Here is a 23,642-nt window from a genome sequence, read left to right as displayed (position 1 = left end):
AAATAAAAGGACAGAAAATTAGTGTCATGGTTTCTCTATATCCTGCCTTAAATGCAATGCTTCCTTACAGCTTTATCTAAAATAAAAAATGGGAAATATTCATTTGCTGACTGAAGTGGGAGGTCTCCCTTTTCCCTGTATGCTGCACCACTCAAGCCATTTACTGGTGCAAGTGGTACCACACTCTGAAGCATTCTCTTCCGAGGGCATGGGTTGTGGGGCTGAGCAGGAGAAATCTCTCCTGGGACAGAGGACCCCTGGGAGTGTCCAAACCAATACTGCAGTGGCTGGCAGCATTATCCTACCAGATCACTGTGCCTTTTTGTGACTATTTTACTCTTCTTTACAGAACGGAAGGAGTCATCCTGATCTTCTCTCTAGGGATGAAGAACACCACAGAGCTCTATGTAGAAACACTTAGGTTATTTTAATCTCCCATTGTTGCTGAAGAACAGGAACTATTAATAAATGCACTGAATTCTGTACAGTTTGACACCATTTTCTAAGGGACTGGATATTTAACAATGAAAACTGTACCAGTGACCTAATATAGAAATTTTGGCTAAAGAATTACGTGCTAAGTCTCAAGACCTGGAAAAAGAAAGATCTCATTTGAAGCAATTCTTAGTGTTTCTGGTCGTGGACATATTACAAACTCCTTATTTTTCCTCAAAGTCTTCTTAAGACCATGATACCCAGTTAATTTTGCAGGCCTGGGTTTTTGTTTTTTTTTATCTGCATGCACATACATTTTTTGGAGGACCACTGCTAGCTCCACAGCTGGTGCAAATGGGCACAAATCAGTGGAAGAATGAGACTATGATACTTTCTCAGCCCTCAGCTTCTTTTTTCTACCTGTCACTGGAAAAATACAGACACAAACCTTATCAGAGACACTACAGGATTCTGGGACATATAATCCTATGTATTGCTTGCAACCCCTCCTTCACTCCTGCTTTCAGGCAGGATATTATAGGGGAAGGTTACCCCAACTTTTGGGACTACTATATACAGTATTTTTGAGTTGTCCTGATAAATGGCTCCTAGGGATATATGTTCTGGAAAATTCTATTTTTCTGTTCATTCACTCACCCTTGCCACTCTGCAAGTAGATAAATCCTTTTCTCATTTGCAAAAAAATAAGATAGGTATACAAAAGCTTTGTTTTGTTCTGATGGTCTTAAATATGATGCATATATGACTTGGATTCTTAAGCAAAATTCACCCACACTGGCAATACGCTGATTTTTTTTTTTTACTATTATATTTTGAAAAGGAATGTGCTTAGGGAAATGTGGTCTGTTCCAGCATAATCTGTGCTTTTTCTTTTTTTAACATTAGGATGAGCACAAAGTCAAGAATGTGGTCCACAGTTATTATTAATAATACTCCTAAGGAAATGAAACTCTCAAATGTGCATAGACAAAGATAAAAGTATCACACATAGTACAGCAGTGTTTTAACAACATTTATACTAATAATCTTTATTACTAAATGAGTATAAACAACTATTTGAACTCGTATTTAGCAGGGGTCCCTTACAGCCACAATCTAGTTAAACCTCCTTTTACTATTTACTAATGTATCAAGAAGAATAACTTTCAGTTTAAATAGGGCTTGATTCCATTTATTCAACAGGATTTCAGTCAGTCCAAACATTAGAAGACACAGGCAGACCAAACTGAAACTGAAGTCAGGTGTCTTTTAAATGAAACCTTCTCAGTAATTCTGCTGGCTGCGCTTTTGTGATTTTTACTATATCCTTCCCTCAGACACTCTGTGATGTGATTTCCCCATTCAGACTCATGGGGCAAACCCAGAGCAACACATATGGAATTGGGAGTGGCACATGGATAAGGATGTGCATGTTCACAGAATGACAGAATGATTTGGGCTGGGAGGGACCTTAAAGATCATCTAGCTCCAACACCACTGCAATGGGCAGGAGCACCTTCCACTTGCTCAAAGACCCATTGAACCTGGCCTTGGTCACTTCCAGGGATGGGGCATCCACAGTTTCTCTAGGCAACTTGTTCCAGTGCCTCACCATTCTCATAGTGAAAAAACAAGGACTTCTAATGAAACCTTTATGGTTAGTATGTCTTTTAAGCAAGGATGTCTAATGAGATCTCATAGAACTTCAACCTGATTCAAACTTGCCTGAAACTGGAAGGATTCAATTTACCTCTGGATTTGATGACAGTCCCTGCCCCAAAAAGCCAACCCTAAAAGACAGAGTACAGCCTCTGAAAAATCAGATTTCAGCCAGCTTTAAAAGGTAAGCTTTCAGAAGTGTAATCACAAGGTCTGCAAGGGAAAACACGTGTGCTGCAGTGCCTGCAGCCACCTGGATGCGTTCCCACCAGGCTGCTGCAGTGAAGGTCACTGCCCTTACCCGGCACTTCCGACAGCAGAGCCCGTTGCTGCACTGGGAGCCTGCAGTCAGGGTGCAGGTATTGCAGCACTCTCCTCCTTCACTGGCACACTCCTGAGGAACACACACAGAACAGAATACATGGGAAAAGCACATGAACCCCAAGCTCTTATTGCTTCTCATCTTAGCACGCTACCTGAATGGATTTTTATTCATTCCTTTAGGCACCTAGAGGCAGAAAAAGGCATGTACTTGTGGGGCATGAAACTGCTGCTTCCTGTGCAAGATAGAAAATAATTTTTCTAATTTCATATTGTCAACCATCAAATACTAACATCTTAGCACTGACCAGTGTTTCTGTCTAGGAAAATGCTTTCTTTCATGTCTTTGAAGGTCTGATTCTGCAAGGGCAACTATTACTAGGAGCCCTTGGGCACACAACCTTCACCCTGCTTGCCTTCCTCCACTTATCACAAACAGCAGCAATGTGCAGTACCAGGTCCTGGATAAGTCTAGTTGCCAATTTAAAGTACATTCCACTTACTGTTATTGTCCCACAGTCACATTCCTCTCCATCTTCCACAAAGCCATTGCCACATTCTGGAGGATCCAGAAGCTGCATGGAAATTCAGAAAATCAAACAGTGTGTCTTTTTAAGGTAATCATTGTCATATTTGCTCTGTGCAACATGTTTTTTAAGCTAGCACTCCAAGTGCATTAACTGAAAAACAGTACCCACAACTCAGGGAGACTCAGGCTGACACAAATGATGCAAGTGAAGCATACAGAGAATGAACACTCCTGAAAATCAATACAGCAATGCTGGTGAGGCACATGATATCTTCTGTGCATAGGTGTCAGCTTTACAGTAAATTTAGTTTGAGCAGAAGTTACAATGAAAAACAAAAGGTGTGACAATAAAGGAAAAAATATTTAAAGAAATTACGATTTCATTATCTTCACAGCAGTTGCAATTGCTGTTGTTCTAGAGTTCAAGTGATCTGAGCTGAAAGGTTAAAGCCTGCACTGTGAATTCAGAAGTAATAGCCATAAAAGTAGTCCTTTTATGTGGCTCAGAAATGCCTGGGAAGGAGAGAGCCTTGGCTTCTTTGTCAGTTATTATAGCAGTTGGATTTTTCTTTCCATTTTCCTCTACCACAGTTGGGAACTTTCCACAGTTTTCTATAAGTATGTATCACAGGCAGATGTGCACAGGGGGTACTGTTGATGAGGCTTCCTCCCTTTCCTTTCAGCCTTCCCACTGGACTGTAACTTAAAAGATCAAAATCTCTATATTTGTATGCCATAACCTCTTCTAAGGGACGCTTACATTCTGTTCTTTCCGGTTTAATTTTTTCTGTCTTCCTAAAAATTTCAAAGGCAGTTCTTCTAAACGAATTTTTTTTTTCCTTCGGACGTACAAAAACATAAATAATAGTAGCTTTTATTATATAAATGAGAAGGCATTTAAGTGTGTCATCAGACTAAAATTTTTCACATCATCCTTCAAGTTCTCCAACTAAACTAGGACCATTTCAAAATCACTCTGCTCCTGAGCCATCTGCACAAGTACATCATACACAGTGTAGAGCATTTCTCACTGGCTGCTGCCTTTCTGTCAGGAGCCCACAGGATGGAGCATCGCCCCACTATACTTCTCTGTGCCACAAACCACAGTCTGGCACAGACTGATGTGCTATTATTAGATCCCCTACTGAAATGGAAATTGGACTGCAGCATGCAATGCATATGTAGAATTTAACATAAAATGTATGCAAGCCTTTAGAATTATTAAAGAGTTGTTAAAACTGCTTGTTTCCTATATATTTTTCCAGACATCTTAACTTTCTCAGTATCTCTTGGTGTGTTGCACAACAGAGACAAAATAACAGCATTCTGCCTTGAAATATTGGGTCAATTTACTGCAGTACACAGGGACAGCTAAAAACAAAATTGAAGGAAAAAAAAACAAACATTACAAGCAAATTTGATAATCTTTGCCCAAAGACATATCATTCACCCATTCATTTGAAAAGAGCATATGTTCAGTCTGCTCCAGCAGCCAGCCATTGATGTAATTTTTGGGATTATAGCTGATCTAAGTGTGGAGCACTGCCAAACACTGCACCTTGTCACATCAGCTATCCTTTATCTCATAGTGCTTGAAAAACAAAAACAACACGAAAGTGTTTCACCACCCTTGCTAGGAAACACATCTTTGACAGCTTTGTTAATTAGATAGACATCCACTGACAAAAACCTTTAAACCAACCCAAACCACAACACATAAAAGCGACTAAATCACCCTGGCTTCCACATCTAACTCACATTTCTGCATGCCATCAAAAAAACCCCTAAAGTGCTGCCAAACTACATTGAAAGGAGAGTAGTTGGGGTTTTTTTCCAAGTGACAGATGTGTAAATGAACACAATCACTAAAATAAAACCAAGTAAAACACATTACACTACATAAACAATACACTTGGCAAGTAAATAAATCTACCAGCATTTCTCCCATCTCTTTAATGAGATGGAAAAAAGCAAACTTCTAAAACTCAGGTACATTTTAAAAAATAAATTTTACATCTTAATAATGAATTAGAGTGCTTTCTCTCCACTTTTAATAATATACTCTTTCACCAAAAGAGACCTTTAAGAGATAAGCAGGCTAAGCTTGTCCAGATATGAGGTTTTCACTTTCCTTAACTTTTATTGAAATTCTGTGATTGTCAGAAGATGCACTTTTTCTCAGGTTCACCAGAAGGAATGTGCATCGCTCCTGAATTGACTTTCTTCTCTTTTACATCTGTGACCACTTCAGATACCAGATAAGTCTTTTTTTCTACATTGGGCTGTCTTTCTGCCTTAGCCTCTTTCCTTTGCTTGGTGAAAGACAGCCATTAAATACAGGTTAACATTATTTATATATAGAAAAGAGTCAAGATCATTATCCTGCTTGCTTTACATTTTATCATATGCTTCAGTAAATGGAGCAGGAATATACTGAAACACTGCTGTGAGTCCTCCATTGCAGACCTGTTGGAAATACAAAATTGGATTGTATTTACAATATTCAGAACAAATTTTATTGGAGGGATAATTCTCAGTTGGAGGCTATGGATACTCTACTGTACATGAAACCATTTTATTAGAAATTTGTTCAAAAGGAATTTCTAAACTACTATGAACTAAAATAATCTACTTACATCCATATGTTACTAGAATAGTTAGGAAAAACCAGTACTATCAAAACTACAGATTTTTTTCCAACATTATAATTTTCATTTTTCTTGTTTTCATCAAAATTAGCAATAGAATATAAATAATATTCAACAATAATGTAATGCTTACTTTGGTTGGTTTATTGAAAAGGCAGGCTCCTCCTCCATTGTTTAAAAATTCATGATACTCTTCAATATCACACTCGGAAAACTTGCTTGGAAGATAGTACCTAACAGAATAAGGTAGAAGGATTACTTTCTCTGCTGCTTTTTACACTGTATTTTGTTTTTTCTAAACAGAAGACATATAGTGTTATACTTTAGAAAAAGAATGAAAACATGCTGTTCAGAATCAAGATGATTATGTGTTTGAAAGTCTATCTAATTTGAAAATCTTTCCAGTAAATAATAAGGACATTTCAACAATGACACAGAACTCATGGAATGTGAGAGCTCTAGAACATTTCACTAAGTTTTCACATGCCAAGCAGCACAAATCTGATTACGACGTGTAGTTTGCACAAGTGTGACTTGTTCCACTAACAGGCCTGATCTCAGAAATACATTTATTTCCTCCTATACAAACTGCAGGAGACAGCATATAGTTTGTTTCTCTCTTAAAGGAAATGGCTCCCCTGACCCACAGATTTTTCATATATTAGATATATGCCATTTTAAACATGCTAACACCACCTAACATTTCAGCTTCCCTCTGTCATGTGTCCCACTCAGTAAATTTCAATTGAGTACGGGCTGCCCCTGAGGCACAGTGACCCACCTAAAAACAATGTGATGCAGAGAATCTTTGCATGGATCCTTTCCACAGGGAAGTAACATTTCCCAAGGCAAATGCAGTGATCTTTATATTCAGGTCCGTAGTTACTAAAGTACTTATGCTTCAAGGAGATTTTGGAGTCTCAAGGGCTTTCCTCTATCAGCTCACCACTGGATATAAAAATATTAGCCAAATTGCTATCCTGTACTGCTGGGAGAGATAGCTTCCAAAACATATTTGGCTTTTTCCATCTGTAATGCTCATGAATTAGGCCTAAATGCTGCAGAGGCTATGGATTTCACCAGAGCTCAGCAATAAGCTAGGGAAATACAAGGCTTTTTCATGTATCAAATTATTTGAAAAGTTTGAACTTCAGATAAAGAATTTAAAGGCCCTAACACAGGAATTTATAATTTTTGTAAGAATCAAAAATGCCTCTCAGACTGGCTTTTCAACTTATTAAAAATCAGAAAAACCCTACCAGGTATGATCTCAGGCATATTAAGGTGAAAAGGGCACACATTCACACTTTCAAAGAGGTTTGAATGAACACACTTCTCTGCTCAAAATTTTTCTGACCACAAAGCTACTGTGAAAATCTGTGGATCCATTCAAAATTAATAAAAAACTTATCCCTGTCTATATCTAAAACTAGAATTCAATGTAATTCATATCTAAAACTAGACTACAAGGTAATTCATATGCATGATAAAGTGTTAGGGTCTGCATACACTTCAGAAAGCCTCAAATTTCATCCAGCAGCAAAAATTTGCTGATTCACCAGTCATTATGTTAAAATCTCTCCAATGACATTACAGGTGGGTATGAACATGCTCAGCCTCCAATGGGGGCAGTTTTTCTAACAATATCACACAAACTGGGTGATAAAAAATTTTATAGATTAAAGATTCCAAAAAAAAAATTAAAAGAGATATACCTCAGAAATTTGACTACGGAATTTCAAGAATGAGGGTGTGCCATTGTTTCCACAACTCAGTAACAAACTTGCATGAGAAAAAAAGCTAGACCTGCTTCTGCTTCTCTGCAATGACCTGGCTTGACTGTGGAGCCTTCTGCTTTCCAAGTTAAATCAGCATTCACCAAAAATCTTCACATGCCCTTCTCATGACCTCATTTATTCTCACATTTCTTTGAAGAAATCTCTGTATGGTGTATAACTAATACTTTATTTCTGAAAATTGAGTCATCAAAAATATTCTGCTGAACCATAAAAGTGAAAATTTTTCACACCTTTCCTTTATGTCACTGTATGAAGAACATGACTTTTCTCTAGTGAAATGTCTTACCCCATATCTCCCATTATGCATCCAGACCACATGTCCTCACACTTACACTCACCTGACAAGAAAAAGAAGATAAAATAAAAAGTTATATCTCAAGTCTTCTGAGTCCAAAATAATACGATTCTTATCATAAAAATCACAAGTTGAAAAGAATAATTTGCTGGTTTATTGCACACCTTAGTTTAAGTGTATCAGTGCACCTTGCCAAATTTTTTTAAAACTCTACATGATCCTATGCAATCCTGAGCTTTGAAAATATATCCTGTTTTTCTTTCCTTCTCTTAAAGAAAACAAGAAAACTGCAGTGTTAGCCTTCAGCACCTGCAAATCATCAGTCAGCTTTCTCATCTCCTGTGTGATGATACTCATTTCCCAAACTTCCAGTTAAAAAAAAAATCATTTTACTTTTCTATTTTTTTTACTTCTCTTCTTCAACTACAGTAATGTGGTTTTGAAAATCTTCCCTTGAAAAACCCCAAACAATAATTCAGATTTAAAGAAAGAAAGAAAGAAAAAAGAAAAAAAAAAGGAAGAAATAATCAATGAACACAAGGTAGTACAGCTGGATCTATCAGCTTCTTCCTCTGCTCTCCCTCCTTTCTTCCCTCTCCTGCCTCTCCCCTTCCCCATGCATCTCCCTTCTGCCCTGCCAGATGGGATCACTTTGCTTCAGTCTCAATCCTCCTCTTTCAAAGCTGTGTCTTGCTTTAATTTCAGTAGAAATGCTTTCCACTTGCAGCTTCCATAACTTCTCTTACTGTACATATGAACATCAGCTTATTGCTTCCATTTTAAAAGTACAATTGGAAAGGAGACAAAGCTCTGTCTAACAACAGCATTCTCCTCTCTCCCTACAAAAACAGTGTCGTGCCCCTCTCAGCCATAAGGAAAGGGAATCACCACTATTATTATAATTTTCACTTTTACCCTGCCCCTACATCCACTCAAAAATATGTGGCTGGAAAATGAATACTGAACATGTTTGTAGGATACAACATTTGTCCTACATTTCTGAGTATTTTTTAAAATAATTTTACATAATCTGAAAAAAAAACTTTTAAATGAGGATGTATCTCTGCATTATATATTGTCTTTAAAATGCCTGAAAAAAAAATCCACTAATCAATTTTAAATATAAGCCACATAAGCACACACAATCCTGTAAATCTGCACTCCAGTTCATTATCTAAATTGTTTCAAAACTGTATTTTTATCTTAACCATATCAAGCTGGGACTTTGTATAACACGGAAGTGGGAAGGCGAGGTGCTTGTTGTGGGCACAATGGTGGAGATTAAAGCATTGCAGATAAACAGGGATAGCAAAGTAGCTGAATGCCAAGGTTACAGCAAAGGAATGGTAGCAGTAGGGTAGAAAATACTGGAGATTTGGGTAATCTACAGGAGAAAGAGGGGATTTGGGTATTATACAAGATGAAATAAATCAAGGAAAATAGATAAAAAGATGTATTGTTAAAACCGTTCTATAAAACAGTGCTGAGGAGGCTCCTCATTATCCTCAGATCTAATAATGTATATTCCTACCCTTGTGTCATAAGATGGCAGCCATTTGGTCTGTGGGTGGGATACCAATCTCCCTGAAAAGAATGGAAGTGGCAAGCACTTTTACGGTCTATTTTGGATGGAATGGAAACACCAGTGCTGTCAGGAATTATGAGCAAGGGTGTACTAGAGCATACAAATGGAGGAAAATTAGTATGTCCCTTCTCATGTTATAGCAACAAATAAAAATATTTCAACATTTTGAGAAACAGAAGGAAAAAGTACATATCAGAAAGACACTGATAAGATCCTCCACTTTTTAAGATTTTTCTCTTGAGACAGAGAGGAAAAGTAAATAAAATTACCACTTAGAAGTTTTCTTCTGTCTGAGAAGATGCCAATGTTTTGGGCCAAGGTCTGAGCCAAGGTAACTGCCATTAAGTCTGGCTTTCCAAACTGGAAGAAACAAGCAGGGTAGGAAAAGTAATCTGTAACACACAGGTATCTCAGATTCAAGTGAAGCTTTTCTCATATAATGGCAAACAAAAGGAAAAATCAGATAGATACACAGTGTTAGAATTCTTGCTTCAGGGTAGCTGGATGAAAACTAAACACTGGCTTATAAACAAGCCAAGTATGAAAAAGTCTGTTTCTCTCTTGGCGTTGTAACTGGAAATATGAATGACAGGATATTGCAGAATTTGTTTAAAAGTGTATTTAAAGTGTATTGACTTCATTCACTCATCACTCTTCATTGAGCATTCCTTCTATAGAGCTGCTCTAAGATTCTACATCAGCAAAAAAAAAAAAAAAAAGCAAAATATTTTGAAGAACATGTCTGCACTGATAAATTCCATGCAGATAAATTTCCACCACTTTTTTCTCATACCAGTACCCCCACCTACCTCATTCACACCTCCGCCTTTAAGCAAGGAGCAGATTCCACCAGTGTGGGCTACACCACTTCGACTGCTCTGAAATCGACTCCCCCTTTGACAAAAATGAAAAGAAAAAGAAGTTTACCCCCTGCTTAGTCCATGAGTTTTGCACCTGCCTATTCCAGTATATGCCTTTTTGATTTCCAAATGAGAAGCTTGCATTTGCAAATGCTGGATGCCACCACTATGCTGCAAACTATGCAAAATCAAATGGGAAAAACAGATAACCACTCACAAACCTCTCATGACAAGTTATCTCCAGAAAACTTATAAAATCTTCCCTCCTCCTTTTCAGACTATCTAATATAAGAAGAAGGGGACTATTTTTTCCAAACCACCAAGATCTGCCCAGCCTCTTGCTTCCTGACATTATACTGAAGCAAGTACCTTCCCACTGGCACACGCTCCAGGCAGAGTTCAGGAGAGGCCACCATGCTCCCAAGGCATGGGACTAATGAAAAGACACGTGTCCAATTGGGCAGTGCTGATGTGGTAAAACTCAAGGGGAGATGCATTAGCAGAAGATGCAGAGGTAGGGGAAAACTCCTACAGATGCATTCGGAATCTAATCACCTCTTTGGTGCTGACCACATCAGCATGAATGACTGCCAGTTACCGGAGAGAAAATACACCCTGCTCCACCTGAGAGTACTGATCCATCCGGCAAATTATTTTTCACAGGTGAAAAGAGAAAAACATCAAGAAGAATCACAGTGGGCTAACTGTGCTAAAGGTGGAAGCTCATTTGTAACCACTGTACCATCACACCAGCTGTCCCCCACCTCCCAATTTAGCTGTGTTTCACTCACAGACACAATTTCAGAAACTGCTGTTTCTAAACTGTCTATGAATGCAATACCACAAACACCACTGGTGGTGGTGCTATGGATAGAATTGGAAGTAGCATTAGTGATATCCAGAGCCACAGATCAAATCAGGCTCCCCTTTGTCCTAGTCAATCCACACACATTCACAAGAACCAGATCTCCCCCCACCAGAGACTTTAGAGAGTCACCAGAGAAGAAACACAAAGGATATGAGAAAACCTGATTCCCATTTAAGAGATGAAGATCTGGGGACACAGAGAAACCAAAAGCTGCAAGCACCACTTGCAGATCTTACTAGCTTTCTTCAAGGCAGAAATCAGTGGCAGTAATTAAGTACATGCAAAAATTCGGACGGTGGATACTGGGCTTGGGTATCCTGGAATCCTACTGAAGTCATGTCAAGTAAGGTGTTTAGGTTAAGTTTATTCTTACAGGCTCTTAAAACAGTCAGCAGAGAGAAAAAAGGACTCAGAGATATTCATCTGGTATGCCTTATGTGGAGCAAAAATCTCAGGCATGTATTTCTCCTGTATTTTTGAAAATATATTTTATTATATCAATCTTATTTTCAAAATAATTAAGATATTTAGAGAAAATAACATTTATCTCAGTTTAGTATTCTTGTTGCTCAAATGTCTTGGGAGAACAAACTGTTTTGAGGACCTGAAACACTTCAGTAATCCTGCAGCATGCAGGTCATTCAACAAAGTAAAGCAGGCCACAGTTCACTTAAGCAGAAAACACCACTGGTTTCACAACAAACGTCTGCCTTTAAATAATCTGTGCTCTACTGCCAAAGAAGCCAGCCCCTGAGGTGGAACCATGCATGACTCTTCAGATAGCTGCGCTGGTGGAGTAAGTGATTGCACAGAGTAACAAAGGATTACAGCGCATGCAGCTCAGGTTCAGCAGGTTAAAACTAAAACAAGAATCAAACATCTAGTTGCACTGGCAGGCGCTGTGCATTAATTTTTTTCCCACCTCCCCATCCCAAACATTATTTTCCGAATTATTGTGGATTACACACACAACAGAAAAGAGATGCATCAGCCACTTGTGAGAAGCACCCCCCAAGGACAGAAAAAACCCCAGTAATAAAATATCATACAAGGTTACGTACGAAAAAAGGTGAACTGCATCACTTTTCTCTCTGATAAAATCCCTCCTATATTTCATAAACTCACGTAGAGTCACCAAGGGGTTTTCAGATATGGTGAACTTGTTATCAGTAGCCCAGGTTTCCATGGCAACCAATACTATCCTGGTGTTAAGTTGTTCTTTATATATCTAGTACATTAACAGAATGAACAAATACATTATGTCAAAGAGAACAAAGGTGACGTTTACTCCTTTTTTTGTAATAGCTTGAATTTTTACATAACTAAATATTTAGCTTATTCTAGCACACTTTACATGCTTGTAGGGATTTTTATCTCCCTTAAAACCAGCAGATATAAAGCAAAGTAAAAACAAAATTTTAGGCTTAATTCTTCAATCAGTTCTCTTAGCCTTCTCTTATCCTACACAGGCAGAGGTACATAGAAGAGAAATGTGATTTTTTAAAAAATTACTACATTCCAAATAGTTCAAATATTTGAAATTAATGGGGTTTTATAACAGCCAGCTCACCCAATGACACACAAGGGCCCTTTTTATGTGGAATGATGATCTATAAAGCCATATTTTTCACTATTATATATGTCTACAGGAGTATTTCAACTCATGCTGAATCACAAAAAAAGGGCCATCCCTACAATGCTGCATTAACACTCCACACCAAATATTTTCAATTATTTTCTTCTTCTAGTAATACTTTTCTTTTTCTAATACTTTTCTGCAGTGAGGTGCAAGAGCCAGAAGTTTGTCTGATTTAGCATCATAAATATAACCCACATAGTTCACCTGTATGCCCCTACTGTAACTCATTTACTCAAATGGATCCTGTGCTAGAAATTGTCACACCTAAGGTGCTCTTTAAAACTCAGACTCAAGGGACCAATCCAGAAGGATATTTAAATGTTTAAAGCCACAAAATAAACCCCTTCTGATGCTTTATGTTAGACAAAGGTTTTATAGGTGAATAATGGTGGTTCTAGATGAAAATTTGTAGTTTTCACATATATTATATTGTTATACCATGCACTGACAACTGCATCTACCATCAGGAGAATCTTATTATTCATCTCACATGTAAAAGAACATATAGTTGAGTGATACTTACTAAATCTGCCATGTTCACAACTGATTTAGCATAGCTGTTGGTATGGCCGACTGACAAACGGTGCTTTTTACACTGTGAAAAAAGCACAGACCAGTAACAGGTACAGACTTCAGAAAAACAAGGTGTATTTCCAACACACCATGAAGTAAAAAACAATTATATCAACAATAAAGCCTTTGTGAAAGGTTTTTTCTCTTGTGCTGAGTGTAATACTAATAACCAGTAGTAGAAAATTGCTCAGAAATGTACATTACTGATGCACTTTCCAACAGCTGTTGTGAGGATGTATGAATTCCTCTTTAGAAAGTACCCTGGGATCTTTACTGGAAAATTATATAAGAACAGGAACATTCTGTTACTCTCTGCATTATCATTATTGTTGGCAATTTTAAAATTAATCACAAATGCCAATGGAGAGATTAGCAATAAAAATTTCCATAGCTAAGACTCCTTAAGTGTGTTATCCCAGAAGCACCTGTATTAGTGTTTTAATCTAGCAGCCTCCCTTTTTATTCTTTTCTCTCTTAAGATGTTCTCTGGTTTTCTTCTTGTATAGTTTCACATTCCCATAATGTCACAGTAACTGGTTCAAACCACTTTAGCAATCAGACACTTTTGTGATGGCACCTTTACTGAAATTTGTACTGCAGTGTTATAAAAATGGCACTGGAAACATCCGTCCAGGTACTCCTACTTGCAGAAAAAAAAAAAGTTATGAATGAGCATCATGGGCAGGATAATCACAGGTATCTCAGAAGAATTCAAGACAAAGTGTAAAAGATTTTCAGAAATGTTTCACCATCTTGTGCCCCATGATGTTTGGTTTTGGTTTGATGTTTGAAAATTGTCCATATTTTCTTGAAGTTAAGATCTTTTAGTAGGCTAGAAGTTTCCCACAATTAGGGTATAGAAAAGGCATCCTTCCAAGAAGGATTGGAGGGGAAAAACACCAGAAACAGGAAGTTAAGCCCACAGCAAATGATATTTCCTTCTCACAGGAGGAAATTATTTGGCTTCTTTGATCACTGGTACTTATCTCAGAGAATAAGCTCCTAACTGGACTGACTCTTGCAGTAGTTGCAATTAGACAAAATTAGAAAACATTGGCCTTGAAGAAAATCTGCATGTTGTGGCTTCAGGTCTTTAGGATCAAACACAGTTACATTGATTTAAGGAATTTTCATCCAGTATTATTAGTTTTAATCCCAGAACTTATTCCTGTGTTCACCAAATTGAGCTGGTGAAGGAGTACACTAAGGACACTGGCATACTTCTTGTACACTTGTACACTCTCAGGTCTATTTTTGTCAGTTCAGTTATTGCACAAGATAATTACTGCACATTACAGAAGAGGTAGACAAGATTCGTATAAATATTTTGATTTTAAAGCCGTAAGGGACCATAAAATCATCTAATGTCACCAGTCAAATAGGCACTAACAGGCTGAACTTTATCCAGTTACTTCAAGAGTAATTCCATTGTTTGTGTTTGAAGCTACCTTTGAACACTGCAACTGATGAAGAATTTGCCATTTCCTTTGATATTTCCTTCATTAGATGATTAATAAATCATCTTCACTGACACAAATCTGTGCATTCTCCCACTTGAATGAGTCTGGCTTTTCTTCAGTACACTGTTATTATGTCTATTTCCACTATGTTAAAAACTCCACTGTATTCTCCCAGAGAAAGTATAAAAGGTTGACAAAATAATTTTCTCTACATTGATTGGGACATATCAAAAAAATCTAGTCACTGTTAATCTCCCCATTCTCAACAACTGCTGCACTATGGAAATAACTGCACTATGAATTGCTGAGTGCCTGTAACTAAGACAAATTATCAGGAAATCCAGAAAGTAAATCATCAGCTTAAGTCACACTGATATTAGTTACTTTCTGATCCTCAGGCCTAGTTGCATTCTTGGTGAAATTAACTCACCATAATCCAAACCCAATTTTATCAATGGTTAATGAGACCATAATCTCTTCTACTAAGGACATACTGAATTTATTCCAACCTTATAGTGTTCTTATTGTTATGCTCTCTGGATAAATCAAGACAATTTTATGCTAATTGTAAGATGTTGAAATCTGTCACTCTTACCATTAGATGATCATTTACAATCATCAACTCAATGTATTTTGTTTCCTCTTCAACTTTACGTGGAATTTGACGAACCTATGGAGAGAATGTAACTCTAAGAGAGTCTAACAATACAGAGTGTAATTGGTAACAAACATCTGCACTTAGTAGCTTCCCCACTTTAATAAACAGAGAACGAAGTTTGTTTAGAATATTTATTTTGAAACAAAATAAAGTGAGATAAACTAATTACTTGTCACTATTGCAACATTAAAAAACACATCAATTTTATTACAGGAGTTTCTGATAAAACTACACTCAAAATGAGCAAAAATATTTTACCTACTTTTTCATTTGCAATGTAGCAGTATTCAAAAATTTCCCAACTCTTCAGGTAGGCAATGCCCAAGAGAACCTTGGACAATCAATGGATAAGCTAATCAATGTTTATCTTACATTAGATACTGCTTTTTATATTAGCTGTATTGATACAGAGATCTCATGCCAAACCAGCAGGAGCAGCAGGACTCCATCTGGACAAATTATCTTAGCAGACATGAAACAAACTTGATAGCATATTCCTTATAAACAAGCATATTGGCACATACCTGCCTTTTCCTTCTTTTGTGTCGTGGCCTTACAACAAAATTCTGTGATGTAGTATTCATCTGCCAGAACTCTAAGCAGAAAACACAGACAAATAATTTCAATATTTACAAAAATATAGCCCAGCAATTAGTGACCCTGATGCAGTGTGACAGTAGTATGGCATTCTTCAGCACTTCTGCATGCAAATGCAGAAACAACTGATTTTTTCAAGTTTCCAGCTTGAAGGGAGGCAAGACTACAGAGGCTTCCCAGTAACAGGGTTCTTATTAAAAACTCTACTAGTGATAATCTGGGTCTGTTGAAACAGATGATCTGTGGGTGTCACACTTCAGAAAGCACAGCAGATGTTCTATGCCAAAACTTCACCAATACTGGGCATGAAATATTATTAGCATAGTGCTTTCCATGGAGTGAATCACATTTTTGGGAATTCAGCAGACACAGAGCTCTTGCAATAGCTACCTAAATTAATAACAAGAGCATGGAAGGCAGAATTAATGCTTTAAGATGATTATATTCACAAAGCAAAATATGTCAGAGTTGGGAGAAACCTTACGAGATTTTGGCAATGCTCACTTGCCAACACAATATTCTTCCCTGCTAATCCCTCTGTGTCTTTAACTTCTTAAACCTCTAATCATAAGCATCAAGTAGTTTATTCTTTTTGCCTAATCCTTTTTACCAAATCTATTACTAGCCTCTCATGGAAAAGGACACATCATAAACTAAGCAGAAGACAGCACATGTTCTCACCTTTTCAAATGTCCAAGAAGTAATTTTCCATCCTTAATTTTAGATTCATGGTCCCTGTCTCTCTTTTCCCTATACAAAATAAAGCCCTTTCTTTATCTTGTATAAATGTGTTTGCTATTCACATAACCCCAAGAAGATCTTTCTTTGATTCATGCAAATTAAATGTTTGCAGTTGCTTAGTTTATAACAATGTCTTTCTCCTTTTACTGGTTTCCCTCTTTTGTGCTTTCTGCAGCTTTGGACATCCTTTCAGTTTCAAGGAACTGAAAACATCTTTCAGTGTTCCAGTGATTTTACCAGTCCTGCAGAGAAGTAAATAGTCCTATAGTGTTTACAGAGCAGCCCTATTGTGTTATAGGATTGATGGAGCTGTGTAAATTAAGGGACTTCCAGTTCACATATCTTTGTATACAACCTCTGCTTGTTTTACAAACTCCTGACCAGTTCAGTTTTGCTGGTGAGACAGGAAAGTTTCTCACAGCTTCACTTCCTGCTGCACATTAATTGTGCAATTTCTGCATGAGGTTTAAAAATAGGATTAAAAGCCATGCTGATAGGAATTTGATGGGGCTGCCATATCAGCAAAATCTTTAAACACAAAGCTGAGTTGCCTATCTGAAAAGACTTTGCCAGGTCTGAGTGATAATCTTAACCAGGAATGGCAAATTACTAATAAGACAAACCAGGGAAACAAAGTATGACTAACTGGTATTGTCTTGGGTAAATTAGGGACTATAATGTCATTTTGTTATGTGAAATTTGCAGATATCTTTTCATGGAGCAACCTGGACACAGGCTCTCTGCTGAGAAATGTTATCATGGTTACACTGATGCACTAGGAGAATTTTCTTTAGAAAAAAGATCAAGGATAAATTAAATCGTACCCAAGCTCCTTATTTATTGCCTAATGACCTGCAGACTCTTGAACCTGCAATGATGAGAAACTAAATCTTGAAAACCTTTCAACATTGTTTGATTGTTGTGATTGATTTTTTTGAAGTACTGCAACAAAATTATTATTAGCAGTACAAAGCACTGTGCCGGCGTATGTAGTCATAACTACTCTCATAATTTATCCATTTTATCAAAGAATAATTTTGATTATGCTTTATATATGTTAATTAGTTTAGATTCTGTTCTAGTGCCACAGACCTGGATCTCAACCTGTCAGTTTTGGTTTTATAACACACATAATGAAACTGATAAAAATAAAACTTTTTAATAAATAAAATCATAATTTAGAGTATATGTGTAGGGTCTCTATATAGGGTTAACTTTACCAGCAAATGTGATTATTTTACTCACAATCGGAAGTCAGTCATTTCTAAGGGAAATGGTGCAGCCATTACCATTAACACATTAACACGCATTTAAACTGCCTTATAACTCACAAGATGGATAAATGCACACAGGTTGCATTTCCAGCCAAGGACCCTCAGGCAAAAGAACACAATCAGCAAAATCACAGGGAATGTTGACCATTGACAGAGCCAAGCAGATATTTTGATGGAGATATATTACGTTGAAAAAAATGCAATGAAGATTCATAAAATCATGGAATCATCTTGGTTGGAAAAGGTTGCTAAAATCAAATCCAGCCATAAACTTAATACTGCCAAGTCCCACTAAACCACATTCCTAAGTGTCATACCTACATATTTTCCACGTGATCCCAAAAGAAAAGGACATCTGTTATGTAATATTTGAAAAACAGCACCTTTGCTAACTTATTGCTAAGACCATGTCAGAGCATTGCAGATCCCAACAGAGATTGTGAGAAAAAACAGTCCAATAAATACAGTCAAATGCTCTAAGTATGCCAAGTCATCTGTCCAAGCTTCCTTCTTTAAAATCCTCCTTATTCCTCAGACCGTTGCAAAATACAGTACAGTAAATTATTTTCAGCTTGTGGGGGATTTTTAATACCCAGGGAGCAACTATGTATTTGTTATCTACAGTAAAATCAAAACTGTGCAAGCATGTCTGGATTTTTGTGGGAAAAAACAAATAAACAAAACAAGACCATGAAGCCCTAGTCTGACAGGTTTTTGAAAATCAAGAAGCTTTGGTGGAGGTGAAGTTGGGGCATTTATTTGCAATTAATCCCTTTTCATAATTTTAAAAGCAGAAAACAATTTTATTCCAAAATCTTGAAAACAGAAAATGTCACTATTAGGAAATCTTATAAAGCAGCTTATAGATAGTAAGTAAGTACCAACACTAGCAGTGTCTTATTTTAACAACCTGAGACAGAAGATTAATTTTAAACTCAGCATTGGTTGCATTACTTCCAATCTTTTGAATTATATATCCTGAAGAAAATGTGATAAATGAGGCACTTTATTATTTCACCTTATGTGCCTTAAATTTCTCTCACTACACTACCATCTCTGCAGACACAGGCAGTAAGCATGGTACTGTGTAAGGCATGGTACATCGGAAGTTTTGTGACACAGAAGTCAATGCCCTGTACAAAAGTCATGAGCCTTTTGTGCTCATGTCCCTCCATCCCAACATTGGCTCTACCTCATCTGGGTAATCATCATCACTGCACAGGAGGCACCAAGCTGGGACACTGTTTTTGTTTGGATTCAGACAGATTCCCTCTTCAGAACTGAAATTAAGGTAACCCGACCGCAGCAATTTCCTATTTTTTTTCTTTCTTTTCTCATTAGCTCCCTGAATGACTCTACTTTGCTCAACAACTGGCAAACCTGTACAAACTGTGCTCCAGGGATGGACCTGCATGCAGTATTAAGTGCACCCTAAGATCTCAGATCCAACTGTTACCATTGGACAAATGGTTTGGAACAAGATGGCCAAACATCTGTAACTCTCCTGAAGAAATTAGTCTGCAGGTGGTTTCTACCAAAATGTAAGTGTATGAAGGACAGTTATATTTATCTAGGATATGTGTTGTAGAGCAGGAAAACGCATCTGTAAAACTGGCAAATCCTTGACAGAATGGGGATATGTCATAAATACTGCAATTTTAGCTTCAATTAACAAGCCAGCCTCTCAGATGAAAACCAATTTTTTAAAAAACCTTTCTGCCTCCACACACAACATGGGCATTCATCACTACGAGCACTTGAAACCACTTCTGCCTCCAAATTCATTTGCACTGAAATGCATGGCCCTCAACATTGCCAGTGCTGCAAAAGATGGTGACTGGACTGCAGATGAGAGTGGCTGAACAGCAATGACATTTGACAACTTCTTGTCTCCCAGGCTCATGCTCACTCCATGGTACTCATCCCGTATCTCAAAACAGGAAAACCCATGAAGAGTTATCAACCACCATCAGTGTGGTGTTTATTTTTACACCTCTAGGCTACCTTTCCTCTCTACAATTACTAGCACATAATCCAGCCCACAGACCACATGACCTGTTAAGAGAAATACGTGTCATAATATGAAGGTCTAGGAGAGGTTTCATTCATTGGTTTCAGGATTTTCACATCGCTTCAGATTATTTTCCTGTGTTTTCATTGTTTTAAAAGGGGGGGGGGGGGTTCAGTGTTTTTTTAATTTAATTGGGTAAAAGAAGGTATATATAACAAAATAATGTACTCTGAGAAGATCGTGTATCAAATATAATCAAAAAATTTAGATAAAACACTCAATAAGTCATAAATATTAAAAAATCATACCAGATGGCAGGTCGACTGAAGGAAATTCAAACAACTTGGATTTGTAAACAGAGTGGAAATGGAAGTCATCCTGAAATAGTAAATAATTGTGCATATTACATCAGGAAAAATCAATCCATCTCTCCCCATGAGCATTAAATAGACAAAGGTTCTTGTTACCCAACACATACACCAGTGAACATACAAGTTGCAGGGCACCATTACTCTACATTCTTCTTTTCCCAACTCCAATGTGATGGCTAGTGCCACATTTAATCACCTTTTATACCTGAGTGTCTCAAACACAGTGGCTGAGCACACAGAGCTAGGCCTAAATCAAGCTCCCAGAGCTGCTCAGGGAGAGTCAATGAGAGTGCCAGGAGCTTCTGAACTGGAGTCAAGGATGAACCAGGAGAGCGGTGTAACAAACCCAGAGCAGGGAGCGCCAGGGGAGGGGACTGGGCACTCACAGGCTCCTGTTGCTGGCTCAAAGGGACCCTCCTCCAGCCCTGCAGTGCTCTACAGCCACGTGCTACAGAGCACACACACACAGAACACACCACTGCCCAATTTTTGGAGGTCTGCTTTTGAGTAGTCTTATGCCTACCCTGTACCCTTGGATGACTGTACTCAAAAAAACACAGCAGAAACTACTGTAAATTCTACTTACATCTGAAGTGTAGTTTTCATCTGGTTCAATAAGGTAAGTATGATTTCCATCATAGAACATCCCACTGTCAAGAGCAGGAAATGTAAATACAGATTTAATAAACAAACACTCGTGCAACATGGAAGTAACTTCTTAAAGTTAATACACTTTAAAAAATTAAGTATTTGGGAAAGGAAGAGTTTAAAATGGTTTCAGGAACTGAATGCATATCTGGATCAATCATTTGTTTCTTCACTTCAGAAGGAAAGATTTTCACCACAAAATTTCTTCTTTCTTCCACAAACCTTCTCTATAATACATATAAAAACAAAATGGACTAATTTAAGCTACTGAAAATCCAGTGCAAAAACCTCACTCCCATGCAGGAGACACCTACCTGCAACAGATAAATAAGGCACCTGTCTTTAGGAGCACATATTTGGAACATATATATAACTTTCCCCAAATAAAAATTGAATTGAACTGAATTGAATTGAATTATCCTTAGGTTTTAACGGGCTGTTTTATTAACTCTTTCCTTAGCATTTCATTTAAAGAAAATGTTGATACAAATATTACTCTGCAAGAGCAGAAAAACAAAGGTTATTTCTTATATCAATACATTCTTATCTTCAATCAAACCAGAATATTTTTAAATTTTGCCTTTACTGCAGTGGCATATACACATGATTGGGATTAGGCTGTATCAGCATGTCCCTTTCAAAGGGCTACTACTAAGGTGTTTAAGACTGGCCCTGAATATGAGCTGTAACTTCTAACTTGGCACAGAGCACACAACTACAACAGCATGAAAGAGAGGTTATTTATTTACTTAGGTTACTGTTAAAAACACACAAAGAAAACAGAAATTACAAGCAAGAAAAGAATATACTTTTTTTCTTATGCAGCATTTTTTTTATCAGCAAAATTGACATTCACAGAAGTAACCTGAGTTAGACTGCGTATCATATATCAAGTATGAGCATTACTACAATGAAAGCTGTTTCACCTTTTTAATTACACGTGCCTATTCTTTAGAAATAAATACTGTCTATACAGTTTGAGCAAAATATTTTAGCGCCTGCTGAAGCTTCTTTTCTCGGAAATAAGATGAGATTGGGGAAGATCCTGCAGCTCTTTACCAGGTAAAATTGACTTCCCTCTAATTGCAGCTTTAGCTAAGCAGGGTCTGCAAGTTGAAGCGCTGTCAGCGAAGAGCTTTTGGTGAGACTGCTGCTCCCAGCAGCGCTGACCTCTGATCAAGTCACTCAGCAGTGACAAGAATAATAGTCGGAGCTGACCTACAGAGCTGACCTGCCCACTGAAAGCATTCACGGCTCTTTTCCAACCAGCTACCGCACACCTGCTCTGAATAAACCACGCTCCTGGGCTCGTTAAAGAGAAAGCAGAAGGTCTCAGAAGCCGTCACTCTGATGGCGTGTGCTCTTGGGGCGGTCACCTTGGCGGCAGTGCTGGCACCGACCAGCAGCCGGCAGCAGGATCCCGGCCGTGCCCCGCTCCAGCCCGGCCGTCCATCCCAGCAACGCCGCCCTGCGCCCCCAGCCTTCCTCCTGTTGGCTCGCAGGGAACCGCGGTCACCGCACAGCCCACGGAAAACAAACACAACAAAAACCCAAGCAGAATGGCTTGCTCGAAGTTAAGGCTGCCGAGATACCTCAGTCGTTAGCCAAGTCGTTAAGAAGACATCCATAATTTCAGGTATTCTGTCAGCCAGGTGTGATCGATTTAACTAATAAAAGGATGCAAAGCATCCTTTATTTAAAATATGCAATGCATCCTTTTTTAGCATGCATTACTAAAAGAACTCATAATTTTAAAAACCCAGCATTTTTTCACACATAAAAATTTCTGCTGTTGCTGGCCGAGATCTAGAGGTACTAATACACAAAAGAGGAGACTGGCATGACCTTTAGAAATATGAAGCTTGTTATTCTCTTAAAGGCATCTGTTCTGTCCTATGTACTTCAGAAAATTCATGAAAGCAAAACTCCTGCCCCACGGACCTTAAAGAAGACAACTCCCTGCAGCTACCCATATTCCAGCAAGATACTCCGAAGTGTGTTTGAAGCTAAGGAGTTCTGATTGCCAGTGTTAGTTTCTTGTAATTACTTATAATTTAAAATCAACTGTGTAGGAGTTAGCTGCAATGATGGAAATGCAGTGCCAGAGAAAGTGAGTTTAATTCAGCTCAGGAGACATTATTTTCTCATACTGGATGCTTGGAATACCAGCCTGATTAGAGTAAGCTTGAGTGAAAGAACTCAACTGAAACTTTATTGTATCAGGGAAAAAAATAGATGGGGGGAGGAAGGAGACAGGGAGATACCTCTCAAGAGAGAGCTGAATTATACAATGAAAAAAATGTATCATCCATCATGTAACTTTAGAAGGGACCAATTTGGCTATCAGGCCATTTAAGAATACAGAGCAGCTGAACAGTCAGTTTTAAGCATAAACTCACAAAAAGAGCACAGGGAAAGACATATGCAAGCTCTCCTTCATCCCTGTTTTTTCTCCTAGGAGTTAGCAGGGGCCAAGACCTAATGGATCACTGCTAATGGAAGCCATGCAGTGGCACAGGATGCATTAGGAAGCTACTATTTTTAGGCTCACTGTCCATACTTCAAACTGGGCTCAAGTTGCTTGAGCTGCACAGCTGTAAATCAGACAAGTGCAAGGATGACAAGTCTTCTGCATGCATTCTCCCCTTCAAAACAAAGAACATACAACTAG

At 37.9% G+C, this 23,642-nt stretch overlaps 1 protein-coding gene across 1 annotated transcript in view; it reads right to left on the bottom strand.

Moving 5' to 3' along the window:
- Positions 1–23,642, bottom strand: part of ADAM22 (ADAM metallopeptidase domain 22) — a 123,128-nt gene that overhangs the window by 27,218 nt on the left and 72,268 nt on the right. Inside the window, exons 6-17 of the mRNA XM_062494725.1 lie at positions 20,910–20,973; positions 20,261–20,330; positions 15,854–15,924; positions 15,267–15,341; positions 13,162–13,233; positions 12,061–12,227; positions 10,081–10,165; positions 9,541–9,631; positions 7,678–7,729; positions 5,726–5,825; positions 2,919–2,990; positions 2,396–2,488 (exon numbers count right to left, since the gene is read on the bottom strand). Of these exons, the coding sequence (XP_062350709.1) occupies positions 2,396–2,488; positions 2,919–2,990; positions 5,726–5,825; positions 7,678–7,729; positions 9,541–9,631; positions 10,081–10,165; positions 12,061–12,227; positions 13,162–13,233; positions 15,267–15,341; positions 15,854–15,924; positions 20,261–20,330; positions 20,910–20,973 (1,012 nt within the window). The remainder of the gene's footprint in view (positions 1–2,395; positions 2,489–2,918; positions 2,991–5,725; positions 5,826–7,677; positions 7,730–9,540; positions 9,632–10,080; positions 10,166–12,060; positions 12,228–13,161; positions 13,234–15,266; positions 15,342–15,853; positions 15,925–20,260; positions 20,331–20,909; positions 20,974–23,642) is intronic.

Source organism: Cinclus cinclus, chromosome 1 (assembly GCF_963662255.1).
Source record: "Cinclus cinclus chromosome 1, bCinCin1.1, whole genome shotgun sequence".
NCBI lineage: Eukaryota > Metazoa > Chordata > Aves > Passeriformes > Cinclidae > Cinclus > Cinclus cinclus.
This window is presented reverse-complemented; position numbering and strand designations above follow the sequence as displayed.